Source organism: Scylla paramamosain, chromosome 2, assembly GCF_035594125.1.
Source record: "Scylla paramamosain isolate STU-SP2022 chromosome 2, ASM3559412v1, whole genome shotgun sequence".
Classification (NCBI taxonomy): Eukaryota; Metazoa; Arthropoda; class Malacostraca; order Decapoda; family Portunidae; genus Scylla; species Scylla paramamosain.
This window is the reverse complement of record NC_087152.1, coordinates 3,317,501-3,337,043: the sequence shown is the minus strand read 5'-3', so window position 1 is coordinate 3,337,043 and position 19,543 is coordinate 3,317,501. Positions and strand designations below refer to the sequence as shown.

Genomic DNA, 19,543 nt, shown 5'->3' with positions numbered 1-19,543 from the left:
ATCCAGCAATAATGAAATTGTATATACGTCGCGTGTGCTGCACGAGGACTGGTTGTGAAAGACAATGACCTGGATTCCTTCACATTTTTTCTCTAAATGGTCGTAAGTTAAGCGTCAGAAATGCGTACTTGGCAGCTGGTACACGTGGCTCCAGTCGATTGCAAAAAAAAGTTCCTAAAACATCACAAAACAATCCTTCCCAACTTTGATGAGTCTCTATAATCTGCGTTTTCTTACTCCTCCTCCTCCTCCTCCTCCTCTTCTTCCTGGCTTCCCTTCTCCACCACCCTCTTTTTCACTCTTAATCCAAAAGCAAGATACAAAACAGTCAGATGATAAAAAAACAATATATGCTCTTTTTTCGCAGCCTATATTCCATTCTTATTTCTTTTTTTTATTTTCTCTCCTTATTCTTCGTTCTTCACAAGGTTTCTCTGATGAAAGGCATTTGTTATAAGGAAGCGAGAGTTTTGTACTGTAATGGTGATGGATGTTGTAGTGAGGGAAGATTACAACATGAAACGTTTCTGCGCAGCACCTTCACAACTTTCAAAAGGCTCTAGTTGAAGTTACATGGATTTTTCTTTTTTTTTTTTTTTTCTTTTTTACGATGCTGATGACAGATTAACAAGATTTATACAATATTAACAGGAAAAAACGCTCTTAAGAACCCGGTTAATAATTTCTGTGGCCTTTGAAAATAGTCGCGATGAATCAGCAAAGCGTTAGTGAATACGCCATGGCTTGCGTTGGCGATACTGGTTATAGTGGTGGTGGTGGCGACACGGCAGGGGGAAGGGGTGGCATCACAGTGGTGGTGGTGGTGGCGGCGGCGGTGGGTCGAGCAGTGGTGGATGTGGCGACGACGAGGAAGAAAACACAAGAGCTGATCTGTGTGAAGAATTCTACAATTTCCAAGTAAAAAATTCCTGAACCGTTTGTAATAATGCCGGAGTACTATCAGTGGTGCATGGGTCCTAGACAAGGCAGGGAGCGGCAGCCACATAGTCTCAGCTATCGTCACCCACACCGACTCTAGTCTCTAGGCCTTCTACCTTCCCAATTTGGAAACCACTCGTTTGACTTAAGAAGACTGAAGAGGGACAATGACTAGGAATTCTGTGAAATGTAAAATGGAGAAAATAAAATGGCGTTACATATGACGGCGTGGCAACTCAGGTTTCTCGGCCCATCAGCATCACGGGCCCAGCCAGCGAGACTCTAAGATGTATCACTACACCCCACAACACATGTCCATACACACTCATTACCTACTCACCATACCTCCTGAACTGTAGGTAGCAGCCCCGGGAAGCTCCTCTGCAGTCTTGTTTCACCTTTGCTAAATATAATTGTTCAAGGAAGCACACAATCCATCACACACCTGCACCACAATACCTCCGCGGCGGCACTGGCTGGGTGAGTCGCACTGCTTCACTTTCTTGTTTTGAGACCGTTCGGTATTTGTTCGACCAATATAGCACTGAGCAACACAGCATGGAACGGGAGCGAAAAATAAATAAAAAGACGTCCAAACTGGTCTGTGAAGTTAGGTACAATACTTCCCGTCTTCTCCATTGATTCTACGTAACAAATACATAACGTGGTGCAGGAATTTTAACGATAACAGTAATGACTAAAACCGTATTGTTCGCAAGTTCATTTTATTACGTTATATGTTACTCGTTTTATTTACTTTGCTATCATTGCTGTCTGTAGGAACCCATTCATCATTTGGAAACTTGTCAAGTATGAGGAACAGCGAGTAGACGCATTACAATGATGCCCTATTCGCTGCTCTTCATCCCGCCCCGCCTCTTCTGTCTCTCTTTTGAAGATAGAGAGACAGCAAAAGACCCACACATCCTCCACAAGGCACATCCTGAGTACTAAGATTCACCTCCCGCCATTTTTCATTTATAAATTCATGTGACCCTTCGGAACTATCTAATGAGTATGTTCTTGTTATGCTCTTACTAAATTTATTCCACTCACCAGTAACCTTATTTGTAAGCCAGCTTTTGCCATGTCCTTTTAAAATCTGAATTTGTCTATCTTATACGAATTTGTAAGAGTTTTAACTTTTTAACTAAGGGACCCTGATTTACATATCCGTTCTTGAGCTCTTCATGGCATTTAATAATACTTTATCATATCGCCACGTGTGTGTGTGTGTGTGTGTGTGTGTGCGAGCGCCCCTAAGTCAGAAGGTTGCTGAGGGTTAATGGGCGGGATTCCCAAGTGTTTACATATCTTTCTATTTTTCCAGTTGAAGTTAATGGGTTTTTTTAAGGATACTTTCATGATTACAGTAGACGCTTAGCAAGGCTTGTACATCAACATGAGAACCTGACTTGTCATAACTGTGTGTGTGGCATTTGAAAACAATCTTTATGAGAGAGCAGAGCGTTGAAGTATACATGCCAAGGGCTTGTCTCGTCCTTTCGTGGAGCCGAGACAGTGATGCCGCGAGCTGCATGGCGTCTTTCACCATCACCTTGTTTCATTTGGGCAGAGTAACGCAGTGTTTCTGGTCACCTCCCCGACACCACCGCGGCTAAGGGTGGCTGTGCAGCATGCCGGTGATAGACTGCTAAATATTTCATGCGTTACTTATTGATTATGAAATATTTCCAGAAGCAGCACCGTGTGTCCACATAAGTAACGTGTCTAATTTTCCTTGCATTTATTAAGCCACAGTATTCTTCCTGAGCGGGTGAATTACGAGTATGACCAACTGTAGCAACTGAATACTGAATGACTCTCTCTCTCTCTCTCTCTCTCTCTCGTCAGTTAGTTGAATCGCATACATTTTACGAACAGCCACTAAATCATGGGTTCTCATTTCTGGTAAATTATTCCCGACTATGTAATTTTGACGTTTTGGGGTGACGCCGGTGAATGCATGAATAATGGGCCACATTTCTATAGCGCAGGTGGTAACTTGGCGAGATGACGAGTTGGTGGACGGGGCGCTGGCGTGGAAGGGAAAAATATTAAACGCGGTCTGCTGTGAGATCTAATTGCACTGGATGTTAATGCGTCTTTATTTCCCATCAACTGAACCTGAGGCTGCCCTTCACGATCCCAGGGAGGTGGCCTGGCTGACGCTTTTTAGTACTGTTCCAATTTTATTTCTTTGTGTGTGTGTGTGTGTGCGTGTGTGTGTGTGTGTGTGAGAGAGAGAGAGAGAGAGAGAGAGAGAGAGAGAGAGAGAGAGAGAGAGAGAGAGAGAGAGAGAGAGAGAGAGAGAGAGAGAGAGAGACTCCAGCGATGTATCAACAGTTTATAGAGCTGATTTCAAATTAGATTCCTCTAGTCAACCTTCATAAAATCATACACACACACAGGCACACTTTTCACATGTTTCAGGCTGTCCGGCGAAGCAGCCAGTGGACACGCACTACTGCCACCAGTAACTCAATGGTCACAAGAATGACCAACCTTCTAGCTTTCTGTGTTTCATAAATAAAAGATCATATTATTATCCAGTATACTTTATTTTCTCCATGGGTCACCTCTACATGTGATGACTGCGATGATACAAAACAAGCACCGTCCACTGTACCCCTACAGAGTGCACTTACTGGGTGAGGGAAGGAGTGTCGCCGTGAGCCTCTGCGTAGGCGCGACACAATCTCTCGTGTGTATACATATTCATGTATACATAGGTGATACGTACGTCTGTATATATATATATATATATATATATATATATATATATATATATATATATATATATATATATATATATATATATATATATATATATATATATACATAAAGCATTCATTCGTGTCTGCGAGGCAGCGTGTATCGCGGGGCGGCGGAGAGGGCCGGGAGGGCGGGGCGGGACACCAGTTTGCTGTCCACGGGTCGCTACAGAATGGGTGTTGGCATCGAGTTTCAGGTACAATTATATATCTTGTTTTCTGTTAATTACTATAATTCCCACTCTTTGCGGCACGAGGGGCAATGGGTGGACTGGTGTGTGTGTGTGTGTGCGTGTGTGTGTGCACACTGTAAACAATACCGGGGAAGGACGCGGCTATGTCAGGTTCTGGGTGGAGTACAGCCCGGCAGCCCTCCCGCACTGGGTGGTGGTGGTGGTGGTGGCGGCGATATTAGGGGTGAGGTGCAACACCGGCTGCTGTCTGGTGATGAGTGTCGCCGCCGCCGCCACCACCCTGCCGGGTCACCAACACGGACACGGGCACCACGCAAACACGAATGACAACGTACGTTCCACATAATGTAACGTCATACACTAATAACTGAAATAAGCCACGGTTGGGAGAGGGGAAAATTATGACCGTGAACGATGCGGATATGAACAGGAGATAGGAATGGTATAATATGATTTTTTTAATGAGTAATGATAACCAATGGTGTTCAAGGAGAGGAGAGAAACTAAGAAGAGCAAGTTAAGTAAATGAAGATAAAACCCATGACGTCACCAGCGGACGGCGCCGCCCGGGGCCTCGCGTGCCGCGGAAGGCGCGGCCCGCGTTCACACACAGAGGAGCACAGAGTAACAGAGGGAGGCAGAAGGCCGTCCAGGACGAACCTTCAATGAAAACTGACCCTTGCAACAGTAAATATATATATATTTATATTTAAGTGTAGATTTTGAACATAGAGACGCATATTCCATTCATACTAACTACAACACAAACACACAAATGTATAATACATACATTTGTATATATTATCACGCAGGAGTCACGAATGCCCTAAGTGTTGAGTGTACCTGGCAGCACACCTGGGCCGCGCTCCAGGTGTGCCTCAGTCGCTGTCCCCAGGAAAGGACCAGGCCGACAGAGGGCAGCACGCACACCCGTGGTGTATGGGAGTGGTGAGCGGCCGCGTCGGGTATGGTGCTCCGGCTTCCATGGCCACGCTGTGATTGCTGACCTTTTGTGCAGTGCGTGCTTTCGGGCATTACTTAGTATGTTTGATTACTGTCAGTGTGGTGTGTTGTTGCTGTGCTGGTGGCGGTGGTGGCCTCGGCGAGCTTCAAGGCAGGCGTCAACAGCCAAGTCCTGCACCGAAGGGTCAAGGGGTCTGAGATGGCGGATTCCTTGAGTGGGAAACAAAACACCCACCAACTAAAATGTTGAGCTATATCGATGCTCCTATTCATTAAGGCATTTGTACTACCAGGTGAAGATATAGCTGTGTCGGTGTCTCTGTGGAGGACTTGGCAAAAACTTGTGGCCGCGTTTGAAAATGTGAAAACTAAATTTGTCTCGGGAAAACTCCACCCAACTCTATGATTCCTCAGAGACGTATTTGACCCGCACTAAAGAGACTTTCCATGAGTCATGCGTTTTGTCAGGTTTGGCGGCGAGACTGTCTGCTTTCACGCTGACCCGGCACACCGTTGCAGCGCCGCCACCAGCACCGGCAGCATGTTGACTTGCTCGGAGCGGTTATGTGATCCTGTGTGTGTGTGTGTGTGTGTGTGTGTGTGTGTGTGTGTGTGTGTGTGTGTGTGTGTGTGTGTGTGTGTGTGTGAGTGGTACACACGTGTAGCTGACAGCGGCGAATAATGAATGCCCTCAAGGTAGACACGGAGACTAACACACTGACCAACACTCACACAAATAAGTCACGTAAAACGACAAACAAACTCATCATGGCACGCATGTTTTGCATAAATAATAAAATAATCTTACTGGATACAACAATAATAATGTGGATCATTTACAACTGTAACGCAAAGTAATTTCCGCAGGAACATAACCGAAACGTACTGGACTCGAGACGACCAGCAGGGGAGGAGAGCCTGGGACAGGGGGAGGGCGCTGGAGGAAGGAGGGTAAAAGCCTTTTAAGTCCCTCTTGCGCCATCACTCTCTTACCAGCAACACCCTTTGTCCTCACCTCTGTACTGCCGAAGGAGGATTACAGACCACTCTACACTGCGCTGCCCTCTGCTCTGAATACTCATCTCGAGCTCTACATTCAGCCAGTGGGTACAAACTACTCATGTGAACCAGAGCGGGGCGAGAGGAGCCTGGTGTGGCATGCCCAGCCCCAGTCAGGCGAGACTGTCCGACAGGACGATAGGGCGGCTGCAGTTCTGGGTCACATCCTCCTTCGGCAGCACCCATACTCAGGAACTAACACAGTAAACAAACAATCAACAGCGAAGTGAGGGGCGCCCCGGCCAGGCGTGAGGGGCTGCGTGGCCGCGACCAGGGGTGGGGAACTAAGCACTACGTAGTACACAGGTCACTGATATAAATAAGAACAATAATATGGTAGTGGAGCATAATGCACGGGAGAAGAGAAGCCAGACTGAGTGTCCTGCCCGAGATAACAATGTGCTTATGATATAAGAACTACGAGAAGGAAGACAAAAAGAAGAAAGTCATGATTATATGCGACACTCAACTGGAATAATAAACACGACTATACTACCACTACCCGCACTATGTACACACGCCGGAGCACAAACAATAAAAGGGAAAGTCGGCATCGGAAAAGCTCTTTGGTGAAGCGGGAGTAGGACGACCGCAGAAAACATGAGCCTCGCTGTGGGCCGCGGTGGCCCCGGGAGAGGCAACCCCGGGCCGGTGGACCCTTGAATAGACTCGTGGGAGAGCCTGGAAAACAAACTAAAAATATACTACCTCGTTATTACAGAGTCAGCAAGCGCAGTGACCTTGTAGCGAGGCACCGTCCGGGGTCGTCACTACCACCGAAAGTTCAAATTAAAGCCAGATTACAAGCCAAAGTTCATCCTTAACTCGCTACCTCTAAATACTATATCACTTTTTTGTATGTGGACCTGTCCCACGAGATATCAGATCTACATCACTAAGGGTAAATAAGTTTTGTCAATGGAATACGCATATGGTGAGCCAACCAGTCCGGGGCCCGTCAGGCCGCGGGGCCTAGCGGCGCGGCTCACCACGCAGGCATAACATCCACTTTACCCTCCGCTGGTACACACCTACAAGAGGGTGGCTGCCATATTTACACATCACCACTTTGTACAGGAAGTAAAAGCACAACACCTCTAGCACCAAGTCTACACCAGCAACGATGGGGTGCGGAGGGACTCTGGATAAGTGATTTCTGTCGTTTTTTCCCCGCCATGAACAGGTCGACACAGCGCTGAGTCACCGTGAGGCTGAGCAGCCAGAAGGCGAGTTGAGGATCTTCGCCGTCCTCCTCCGCTTATCTGGCGGCGGAGTTGATCGCCGCTCGGGAGGAAGCGGCCACCTTTTCGTGCAGGGATCTCGTTAGACTCTCGATCCTACTTATGGACTCCGAAGGTTTCCTGTTATTCAATCCCAGTCCGGTGAGGCCACTGGTGATCCGAGACTCTGACTGCTGGCGAATGAATGAGGGGTTGGGGATCTGACGGACGCTGGTGTTGGTGGCACGAATGCTCTGACTAGAACCCGTGTTAGGCCGAGTCACGGAGCTGCTGAGGCTGGTGGTCGGTCCTGAGCTCGAGGAGACCTTGAGGGGACTATTGGTGTGAGGCTTGGAGGAGGGACAGGTGCTCAGGGATGGGGACGAGGTCAGATTTGATGATGATGAGGAGGAGGTGGTGGTGGTTGAGGTGGTGCTGGATTTAAAGTGATTTCTTTGCTTCATTTTCTGCATTCTGACGAACTCTGCTAACTTTTGGTTTGTTATTTTGAAGACCGGGTCACCAGTCCTCTCCGGGTGATCCTTCTCCGGCTTGGTGGTGGAGAGGGACGGGGTGCCGTTGGTCTTGGAACCGACAGAAACATTGGGTATTTTCAGGGAGGCAGCGAGGCCAGACTTAGAAATTGTTGTTCGGATGCTGCCGTGATTGATAGCAGCACTGCTGACTCTGCTGCTGCTGATGCTTCCTCCTGACTTGCTTGTGTTGTGAGATTTGTTATTCATATTTTTACTATAAGTGTTGCCATTGACTGTCTTTGGAGTGTGGTGGGATTTGGTGACGGCCTTGGAATAAGTTGTCTTGGACTTAATATCCGGCGAGGTGGCGGTGATAGGACTGATGGTGAGCGTGTCGCCTGAGCCGTTCACGAAACTCAGAGACTCGGTGGATTTGAGGCTCTTGAGCACCTCCGCCTGAGCCCTGGCGTGCACCTCCGCCGCCTGTGCTCTGGCCTGGGCCTGGGCTTGAGCTTGTGCCTGAGCGTGGTGCGCCATCAGCTGCAGCTGAACAGCGGCGTGGGATAAGGTCATGAGGTCATTGAATGCAACAGCCTGAGGGTTAACTGGGGTGGGCACCAAAGATGAACATGCCCAGTCGAGTGGCATCGGCGGCCTTGTAATCGGTGCAACGATGGACGCCGTCTGAACAGAGGGCGTGGCTGCCCCGGTGGAACTCGCGGACGGCTGCTTCAGCTTTTTAGACTTTTTGCTCTGCGTAATGGAGAGAATCGTCTGGGTGCCTTGTCCTCGAGCGTTGCGGTTTTCACCTTTACCGCTCCCGTCACCAGGCGGGGACTCCAGACTCTCGCGCTGGGTCCTCGCCTCCCTCACGCTCCGGGCGTGGCGGGAAAGATCTAACGCACCCACCTCATCATGTTCCTCCTCCTGATCCCCGCAGTCTTCCTCATCATCCTCGTTGTCAGTAAAAACATAGCAGTCTTTCCGGAAGTTCTTGTCGCCCCTGCAGCCCTGGCTCAGGTTGAGCGGACCCTCGTCGGTCTGCACTTCCCGCGTGGTGGTGCCGCCCTCAGAGTGCTCCTCCACCTCCAGCTCATTGGACTCCGTGCTCACGTTGAGGTCCGTGTCCTTATCGTCGCTGTCCATGGGCTCGCTGGCACTGGTCTCCGTGACGTCGATGGCGCTGTCTTCCTGTTCGTCGTCTCTGCAGTGTTTTCCGTTCGTCTCTCCGTCAACAGCATGATTACCGGAGTTATCGTTGTCCTTCCCTCCGCCCCTGTTTGAATCTCCATCCTGCTCGCCGTCGCCGTCACCATCGCCTTCCCCTTCTCCGTCTGGTTCCGTCTCATGGCTTGTATCAACTTCCAGCGGCGTCTCAGAATCGTGATCAACAATGAGGTCGTTCGATTCCTTTGAGGTGTCGAAGTCCTCGCTGGCTTCCATGTTGTGCTTCTCTGCGTCCTCGCCATTCACCTCTTCTTTGCACTGCTGAGTGTTCTCTTCAGGCAGCCCATTCTCCTGCACAGTGAGGGGCACTTCAGCCTGTAGTTCAGGCGCCTCCTCCTCCATGGTATGCTCCGCTTCAGGCTGCTGCTGCAGCGTTGGCGCCTCACCGTCAGTCGTGTTTTCGTTCTCATCGCCTTGTGGGTCAGTGACAGTCTGCCCTTCCACAGGAAACTGTTCACTCTCCCTGTCTTGTCCTCCCTCTGGTGTCTCAGGAGGAGTGGGAGGGCTGGTGTCCATGGAAGTCTGGCCTTCCGTGAGCATGACGTTAGCAGTGTCGGGACAGGGAGCCTCAATCCTCGCCACCTTTTCTGGAGGCTCTTCGGGCGGCGGCGCAGTGCTGTTGCTCAACACCGGGATCTCCTCCTTGTCCCCAGAAACGCTCGGGGTGGCAGACACTTGGCGTCGCTTCCTCACCTTCCTCGTGGCCACCACTTGAAAGCTCAGTTCCATGGGCGACTCCTACAAAGAGAGAAAAGAAGATTTGTTAGCGATCATCAACTTATGATTTCTAATGTCAGGGCGGAGATACACGCAATACAGCCATCTTTAATTTATAATTGCAGTGAAACGAAGGACAACACGAACAAAAAAGAGAAAAATATATATTAACTCCACAGTCCACTGACTCTCTCACTCACCATCTAGCGGTTAACAATTATTTGCCTGCTAGAAAAAAAAAAAAAAAGACACCCAAATTTCCTACCAAAATCACGTATGCAAATGTGTATGTAAATGTAATCGCAAACTGTAAAACAAAAATTAAATCACGAGACAACAATTTCCTGTTATATTTTTCCCCACTGACGCCCTTTGTTGCAGCTCAACGGGACCTGAACTGAACTGCCGCGGGGAATGACAACAACCTAAATGTAATATTGATCTCACATAACAACAAATCAGTCCTGCGAGTCAAAGCACACCAAGACGCTGGCTGCCCGTCAACACTCCTCTGCCTTGCGTGGCTTTAATGACACACACACACACACACACACACACACACACACACACACACACCAAGCACCCCACGCATCACAACAAGTTTCCGGAGGCAAAGTTGTATCGTTACCGACGCATCAAATCAGCACGAGGGCAGCAATACAAAGCTACACGGTGTGAAGAAAAAAAAAAAAAAAACAGCTGTTGTATGCGGTATAGAGATGTGCAGTATTCAGTATTCCCTTACATACATATATGCACACTCTTCAAAGGTAAGATGACACACTAAACAAACACGAGCAGGCTGGTAACAAATCTATACGGCATAACAAAAACAACTGACAATTTTTTTGAAGGCCGTTGGAGTAGTGCAGTATATTCTCTTCTGTGCGCCTCCCTCCTGCACCGCCTGAGAGGGGAGGGGACAGCCTAGCCGCGGATGTGCAATAAATCAACATGATCGATTGGTGAATCCCCTCGCCCCCTCATCCCTCGCGTCCCTCTGGCCATGAGCCTCGCCGCCCCTCGTGCTGCTCCCGCCACGCTCGACCTGCCGCTGCTGCTGTGAAGGAAGAGCAGTTCGTGGCGGGGTCCATGCTTCCACGCACACTGATAACGTCTCCACTACATGCGTTTCTTCTCGACCCATGTGGTGTAAAGGAAGTGGAGACGTGACGCTCGTGGAAGAATGTGTCACTTGGTTCTCATACTTAACTTGCTTCCGTCCTCCCTCAGATCTTTATACTCACAGTCATTCTTCTCACGACTCAAGTTTTCATCCCGCCGTTTCATATTATATCAAATCCGAAAGGCGTCCATATTTTCGGTGCATTTTCAAGCATATTCAGTTGCTATTCTGAAGTAAATCTGTAGCTACCTGGTGCACGTATATCCTCCCACAAGCGGCTTTCTTTCCCTTCACAGCGCCGTCCTCTCTCTCTCTCTCTCTCTCTCTCTCTCTCTCTCTCTCTCTCTCTCTCTCTCTCTCTCTCTCTCTCTCTCTCTCTCTCTCCCCCACATCACATCCTTGCCAGGTTTCCCACAAGGCGTGCGTGTGCGTGTTATTCATCGCGGTGCACGTCGTTTAAACTTTATCACCGCTTTAGAATGTAAGAATCGCAATAATTTTGGCCTTATGTGAGAGAAAACCAAGGCATGATAATGTGAGCGTTTCATGCCTAACACGCCTTATGGGAAACGCAGGGCATGACGTGTTTTGAGTGCGTGACTGCGGCGTGGGTGTGCATGGTGACGGGCATGAGTGCGGGGAGGATACAGAGTGTGGGAGCGTAAAAGGGATGTGGGTGTGCAGGTGTGGGGCAGTATGGTAACGTGCGTGTGGGAGTGGAAAGCGTGGCGTATACGGGATGCGGGTGTGGACCAGATATATGAGAGATTAAAGCACACATGACGCTGCGTGTGGGAAAGTGTGGAGGAGTGATGGCCTGTGTGTCCGCCGGTGAGCATCTTCTTGCCCCCAAAACGCTATGGTTACTCAAACTTGTGGCAGAGGTAAAGGCTGGCCGTGAGGGGGACGATGGCCGTGGCGGGTGGGGGGGGAGGGGCAGGAACGGGGTTGGCGGGGGGTTGTCTGTAATTCAAGCTAATCTCACCGCGGAACTTCGCCTCTCCTTCCCCGCCGCCAAGTACGTGTCCCCTCGTCGACTCGTAACTTTCCTCAGCAATTTAATCAGCGGCACGAGGAAGAGCGCCACTTTTTATTTCCTTTCTCTCGCCTTTCCCTTCAAACTTTAAAATTGGATCAGGAGAGAGTGTGTCCACAAACGCGTCTGCACCTTCGTCGCCGCTACACTCACCATTATCCTCGCCTCTGCCGCTCCCCTGAACCGTCCCTGCTTCACTGTCCACCGCCACCAAGCACAGCAGTTGTATCAGCGCACACCCGACCCGTGCATTACCCTCCTTGCCCTGGCGCCTCGCTCTATGCCCCGCCTCCCCGCCCCTGCCCTCCCCGCTCACTGACCCCTCCCCCACCCGCCGACTATGCCCGGTGGCGCAGGGCGAGTCGCGGACGTGGAGTAGCTGACGTCATTATGCAAACTAACCGTGCAAGCCTCCAAGTCTGTGCAGCGAGGGAGGGAGGGAGGGAGGATGCAGCGCGAGGACCGGTGTGTGTGTGTGTATATGTGTATGTGTCCGGATTGCATTCACACTTTCGCACATTCGCTACTTACATCCACCATCCAGTCCTTGAGAAAACATACACGGCCGCTAAGTGCCGAGAAATGTAACACCAGTGACTTGTTTGTGTGTTCAGCTCCCTTTTGTGCTCTGGCCGGCTAAATTGCATCGCGCCTCTGATCCCCGTGAGCTTAATACCACTGAGTATCGCATCACACTCACGCACTCAGCGCCAAGTTAAGAGATACCCACACACACACACACACACACACACACAGAGAGAGAGAGAGAGAGTGTGGGAGAGAAATGACTTCCAATTACCAAAGCCTCGAAGGAAAAAAGGGTGATTGATCTAAGTGGTGTGTATGGGAGGACGGGACGGGAAGGGGAGGGGAAGGGAGGGGAGGGAAGGGAGAAAGCGTTGGCTGGTGGTAATGGCGGTGGTGTGCTGGTGGTGGTGGTGGTGGTGGTGGTGGTAAGTGTGTAGTCCACGGTTCAAACAACACTGAGTAATGGTGGTTGAGAGCGGTGTGGCAGGACTAGCGGTGGTGAAATTTGTGGGGTTACTGATGGTGTGTGTGTGTGTGTCCGTCCGTCAATCTATCTCTCTTTCTGTCTCTCTCTTTCACACACACACACACACACACACACACACACACACACACACACACACACACACACTATCACTTTTCTATCTGGCTCCATTTAAATCTAATTCTGCCTCGTCCGTTCCTGCCGCCGAGAGGACAACTTGCCGGGGGGGGGGCGGGTTGGAGACACAAATCTAATATATTTCAAATGCGTTATGGAGGGACGGACGGACGGACGGCTGGGGAGAGAGCGAGAGCGAGAGCGAGAGAGAGAGAGAGAGTGGTAGCTCCGTGTTGAAATCATATGAAAAAGGGAGAGGAAAGCGAGCAAATGTTTAAAGGAGGGGGTAGGGAAATACAAATAAAAAAGAAAAAGGAGGAAATATGAAGGACAGCGAACATATGTATAGCTCAAGGGACTCTATTTTATTTTTACATTAATGTGTAGGGAAAGCAAATTGAATTGTCGTTATGGGCTGCATGTTGGCGCTGAGCTGTTGTTGCAGTTTTTCCCCTCCCCCCTCTTTCCTTTTCGCAATACATTCTCTTTCTCTCTCTTTCCCTCCGGATATGAGTGACGGTGGTGCAGGAGAGAGACAGAGAGACAGAGAGAGAGAGGGGGGTGGGGTTGGCGTACGCAGGAAGGACTGGAAGGGGAGGTTAAGGCAAAGGAAAGGGGGAAAAGAGAGAAAATATGAGGGAGGAGAGGGAATAGCTTAGATGTATGAGGTGACTTCGTGGAAAGGAAGAACAGTAAGAGGAAAAGAAAACGGTGAGAGCCGAATGTATAAGAAGAAGAAAAAAAAAGAAAAAAAAACAATGAAAGAAAACGAAAGAAGAGAAGAGTATGAAGTGAGGGAGTAAATAGAGAAGATGAAAAATAAAGCTCGTGAAAAAAAAAAAAAAAAACAAATACGAGGAATAGAAGGATTATGAGAAGCGCATAGAACACAAAGAGAAAAGGAAAGGAGAGAAAAGGAAACGGGAGAGGTATGACGTATAAGAGAGAAACCGAATAAGAGAACAGCTTGAGATGAAGAAGGATAGTTCGCGGAAAGGAAAGGCAGTAAGATCCGTATGAAGAAACGCAGGATTGGTTACGAACAGGGAAAAGAGAGAAAAATTAATAAGGGGAACCTTGTGCAAGGAGGGGGACCTTGGGGAGAGAGGGAGAGGGAGAGAGCCGGGTGAAGGAGGAAAATATATGAGGGAGACGAGGAGAGGGAGGAAGGAAGAGGGACAGAGAAAGGCGAAGAAAAGTGGAAGAATAAAAAGAGAGAGAGCGAAGAAGGAAAAGTGAAGACGAGAGGAGTAAGGAGGAAGAAAAAGGAAAAGAAATGAAGGAGGAAAGAAGGAGTGAGGAAGAAGAGATAAAACTTAGAGAAAAAAAAAAAGGAAGGAAAGGAAGAGCGAAAAGCTAATGAAGAGGAAAACAAACACGAGAAGAGCAAGAATATAGAAAAAAAAAAGGACAAGTGAACAGAAGTGAAAAGCAACGAAGAGAGGAACGAAAGACGGAAAACAAGAAGGGGAGACGGGAATACACCCAAGAGAAACCTCAGTAATGTGGCGGCCGTGCTCATGTATATACAAGCAGAGGCGGCGAGGAAGCGTCAACCCTTCGCTAATACCTGCCTCACTCTGGACGCTAACCTCACCCCTAAACCACCTCGCGATTCTTAAATATATAAGAATATGACCGCAGTACACTCCCTCTCCATCCTCCCCCACCCCCGCCTCCCAGTGCCTAAGAGAAAGAGAAAGCTCCTGTTCCTCTACCAATCCCCCAGAATCCTCCTCCCCTCTTCCTCTTCCTCCTCCCCCTTCCCTCGCAGCAGCAGCCCACTAAAGGATCTCTAATGCATAAAAAACACATAAATCGAATTCCCTGAGCCGCCGCTTGGCCGTAAATGGTATCTATTGAGGCAGGTCCTCCCGAATAGATAAAATAGATGGTCACAGTTGGTTCAGATCTACAGTATATATTTCTCTCTCTCTCTCTCTCTCTCTCTCTCTCTCTCTCTCTCTCTCTCTCTCTCTCTCTCTCTCTGTTCTTCCTCATCTTCATTCCTTTTTCTTTTCCTCGTTTTCTACTTCAGTAATTCTTTTCCTTCTCTTCTTTCTTCTTTCTCATTGTCTTTCCACCCCTTTCCTCATTATCTCCCTCATCCTCTTTCCCCTTTTCCCTCTGTCTCTCCTCTTCCGTCTCACTTCTTTACCTCTTTGCTTCCCCTCCTTTCATCCCCAGCAGCCTTCCGTCCACGTCCGCTATTAAATCTTCAATCAGATTAGTAAACAGAGAATGACACATTAAAAGGAAGAAAGAAAGGAAGAAAGGAAGAAAGGAAGGATGGAAGGAGAGAGGAGAGGGAGAGAGGAAGGGGAAGGAGGGGAGGAAAAAGAGAGAAAAAAAAGAAAAAAAGAAAGGAGGAAGGATGGAAGGAGGGAAGAAAAGAAAGAAAAGAGAATAAAAGAAGGAAGCAAAGAGAAAAATAGAAAGATCAAAAGAAAAAAAAGGAAAGGAACAAAGAAGGAAGAAACAAAGGAAAGAAGTAAGGACGGAATTAAAGAAAAAAAAGAAAGAAAAGTAAGTAATATACAGAGAATTAGAACTGATTAAATTAGCAAAAATGGAAAAAAAAAAGTAATTGGAAATTTCTGACGCCAAGAAAATGAGGAAATGGAAACGGACATAAGGAAGAAAAGAGAAAAAAAAACACATAATAACAATAATCTGTATCCACACACACACACACACGACACACACGAACCACCGCGCGTTTCTCCTGTTCAAAGTTATGTATGCATCCTCTCTCTCTCTCTCTCTCTCTCTCTCTCTCGTCTCTCTCTCTCTTCTCATCCTCTGCTCTCTCTCTCTCTCTCTCTCTCTCTCTCTCTCTCTCTCTCTCTCTCTAATTTTGCTGTCATCGCTAACAGTTTATCTCCTAATGATGTTTACCCAAGAATCAAGCATCTCAAGTTACTGACAGGCGTGGGTCGTGGTTCCTCGGGGCTGCGTGGCTCTATAATGCCTCCCGTGGCTCCCCTGCTTGCTAACTAAAATGCGGCCTGCTGACGTTCACTGCCCCTGCTTATCCTGCTTTCTGGAATATGCAGTTTACTAGTTTCTGTTTCTCTGTGGCCTGCTAATTCTCACTGCCCTGCTGATCCTGCCTTCCTGACCCCGTGTGGCCTGCTCATTCTGCCATCCTGACCCCGTGTGGCCTGCTCATACTGCCATCCTGACTTCGTGTGGCCTGCTAATCTTGTCCTCTTGATTTCTTCTGGTCTGCTCACCCTGCATTCCTGACCCCCTGTGACCTAATTCTGCCTTCCTAACTTCCTGTGTTCTGCTCATCCTACCTTCCTGATTTCGTGTGGCCAGCTTATCCTGCCTTCCTGATTCCCTGTGGCCTACTGATCTTGGTTTTCTGACTCCGTGTGACCGATTCCTGCCTTCCTGACTCCCTGTGTCCTGCTCATCCTGCCTTCCTGATTTCTTGTGGCCTGCTCATCCTGCCTTCATTACCCACTAGCCTACTGATCCTGCCTGCCTGAATGCATAACCTACTCTCCTATAGTCCTTGCCTCTCTGACTGCGTGGCCTCTTGATCTTCCTCTCTCTCTCTACTGTAACCTTCAGGAATAGTCTTTGTGTGGTCTTCCTAGTTACATGCAGATGAGAAGAGGGTAAGAGACTTCTACTACTACTACTACTACTACTACTACTACATACTACTACTACTACTACTACTACTACTACTGGAGCTGCTGTTTCTGTGGTTCTTTTATCATCATGACTTCAATCTCCACTAAAGGCTTCACTGATTTTAGGGCAACGTGTGTAATAAAAGTTTGGTGGTGAAAACTTTAAATGAGCCCGTGTCATTGAGAGAGAGAGAGAGAGAGAGAGAGAGAGAGAGAGAGAGAGAGAGAGAGAGAGAGAGAGAGAGAGAGAGAGAGAGAGAGAGAGAGAGAGAGAGAGAGAGAGAGAGAGAGAGAGAGAGAGAGAGAGAGCATTTTCACTTCCATGCTATACACTTAAGTTAGACAAGAATCATGTAGATGAAGATTTATGAAGTACAGTTAATATATAATTTTTTTCTCAGTCTCTCTCGTAACCTCGTATAGCTCTTCCTCTTCCTCCTCCTCCACCACCTCTTCCTCCTCCTCCACCACCTCTTCCCCCTCCTCTTCTTCCTCCTCTTCATCCTCTCCTCTCCTCCTTTCATGAATTTCCCCTCGAACTCTCTATATTCATTCGTGGTGAAGTAGAAAAAAGAAAAAAGTCTTCATCCCATCTTATATTAGAGCAAATCCGAAAGGCTTACATATTTTCAATCTATTTTCCATCTATTTTTTGAGAACCCACACATTTCAAAAAAAAGCTCATCACTATTTTTTTTTCATAAGGTTATAGACTGAACTGCTCCCACGTAACGCCCTTATTGCTATGGGAGGCTGTGGGTGGTTCGCTGGTTCCTCCTCTTCCTCCACCTCCTTCTCGTTCTCGTCCCAGCTGCTCCCACGTAACGCCTTTATTGCTATGGGAGGCTGTGGGTGGTTCTCTGATTCCTCCTCCTCCTCCTCCTCGTCCCCGCTGCTCCCAGGCGTCCGCGTCCCCAAAGTCTGTAATTCATCTGCTGCTTCCAAACTCTGCACTGCGAGGGTCGCCTTTAATCACCTAATGGCCAAACTTTAACCCGAGGAAGCCAGCCAGCTCTCCCCCTGCCTTCCTCCCTCTCCCTCTCTCTCTCTTCTTTTCCTTTGGCCGTTCATCTGTCCTTCTCTCTGCCTGTTTCTTTCTCCCTTCCTAAAAACAGTTGGCTTTTTTTGTGATACTCTTTTTAGGAGGTGCTAAAGGTCTCCCCTGACACCCTCATTTGCACCTCTCCTCCCCCTCTCCCCTCTCCTCTCTCCTCTCTCCCCTCCTCTTCTCTCCTCTCCTCTCCTCTCCTCGTCACATCGCCCATCACACGTCCCGCCGCCTCTGCTCCTCTTCTTCACCTTTCCGCGCTGCCTACTTAAGATAACTACATTACGTATCTTGAAACTTTGTCCAAACTTTGCCGGTTTAGGTACTTTTTTGGCAACACCTCTCTCTCTCTCTCTCTCTCTCTCTCTCTCTCTCTCTCTCTCTCTCTCTCTCTCTCTCTCTCTCTCTCTCTCTCTCTCTCTCTCTCTCTCTCTCTAACACAAACACACACACAGACACATAACTTCAACTCGACTTGTGTTTTCTTATTTCGTTTTGTTTTGTTTCCCTTCCTTTGAAGTGCAGCAGCTCTCTCTCTCTCCCCCCTCTCTCTCTCTCTCTCAGCAAGGCGGCCGCTATTAGCAGAGGGCTTGGTGCGCCGCTGAGAGGGGAAGAGTGACGGCAGGTGTGTGTGTTGGGGAAGGACGAGGAGGAGAAGGAGGGTGAGCGAGGGGCAGGTGAAGAGGGGAAGGAGGGATGGGAGGGAAGGTTAAGAGTGAACAGTAGCATATTGAAGTCTTATCTCAACTCGATCCCTGCAGTCGCTCACTTACTGACTCATTCATTCACACACTCACTCACAGTAATGGGGTGGGTGAAGCTTTACCGCCTCTTCTTTCGCTCTCACCTCCTCGCCCTGGTCTGGTCCGCCACCTTGCACTATACTACTTCTACTACTACTACTACTACTATTACTACTACTACTACTAATATCACTATCTTGTGTCCACTTCCATCACTGTCCATTCTTCCTCGTAGTAACTGTCACCATTATTTCGCCTCAGGGACCGCCTTCTTTCCTCCTCCCTGTCCTCTACCTCCTCCTCCTCCTCCTCCTCTTCTTCCCTTAGGCTTAAAGTACACAAAGGCTATAAATTCTGCCGTACCATCGTAAACTTATACAATTTTCGAAGACATTGAATGGACCGAATTCGTCTTGTCTCCTTGAAATCCAAAGTCACCGTGAAAAGTTGACTTTGTTTCCCTAGTGCGCGTGTTCCGTCCATTCCGTCATTTGCTCTCTTCCTTCCGAGGCCTCCCTGGTTCTTCCCCTCCTTGTTTTCCCGCTTCCGCTGTCCTCCTACACTCTTCTTTTTCTCCTTTCTTCCAATACCCTGCTTGCTTCTCCTGCCCCATGTCCTCCTTTACTCTGTCCTTCTCTTCTTTTTCTTCTTCCTTACTTCCTTCCTTCCTCCATTTTCCTTGTTTCTCCTATTTCTCATCCTCCTACACTCTGTCCTGTCTCCATCTTTTTCACTTTCTTTCTCCCCTACTCTCTCCCAACGCTCCTTCTCCTCCTCCTCCCTTCTTGTTTCCCTGACTTGTTATTCTCCTCCTCCTCCTCTCCTCCTCCTCTTCCTCTAACTTCCCTCGCTTTTCCATCTTCTTCCTTCTCTCTCTCTCTCTCTCTCTCTCTCTCTCTCTCTCTCTCTCTCTCTCTCTCTCTCTCTCTCTCTCTCTCTCTCTCTCTCTCTTCTTTCACTTCTTCATTCTCCTGATCCTCGCTCGCCATGTTTGCTTTTTCGACTCCTTCCTCTACTAATTTGTCTCTTTCTTTCTCCGTCCTTTTCTTCCTTCTCTCTCCTTTTTCTCTTTCACTACTCTCTCTCTCCTGATCGTCTCAATGTTTGCTTCTCCGGCTCTCCCCCTTCTCCCTTCCTCTTCATCCTCCTGCTTATTCATCCTATTCTTCTTTCCCCTCCAGTCCTCTCCTCCTCCTCCTCCTCCTCCTCCTCTTCCTCCACCCTCCCGCCGCGGCTCCCGGATCC

General features: G+C 48.6%; 1 protein-coding gene across 1 annotated transcript in view; it reads right to left on the bottom strand.

The window, feature by feature from the left end:
- Positions 1 to 4,164: 4,164 nt before the first annotated feature.
- The window catches only part of LOC135108530 (dentin sialophosphoprotein-like), a 130,689-nt gene continuing 115,310 nt past the window's right edge, over positions 4,165 to 19,543 (bottom strand). The window contains 1 exon segment of the mRNA XM_064019646.1: positions 4,165 to 9,590. Coding sequence (XP_063875716.1) covers positions 7,188 to 9,590 — 2,403 coding nt within the window. The 3' untranslated portion in view covers positions 4,165 to 7,187.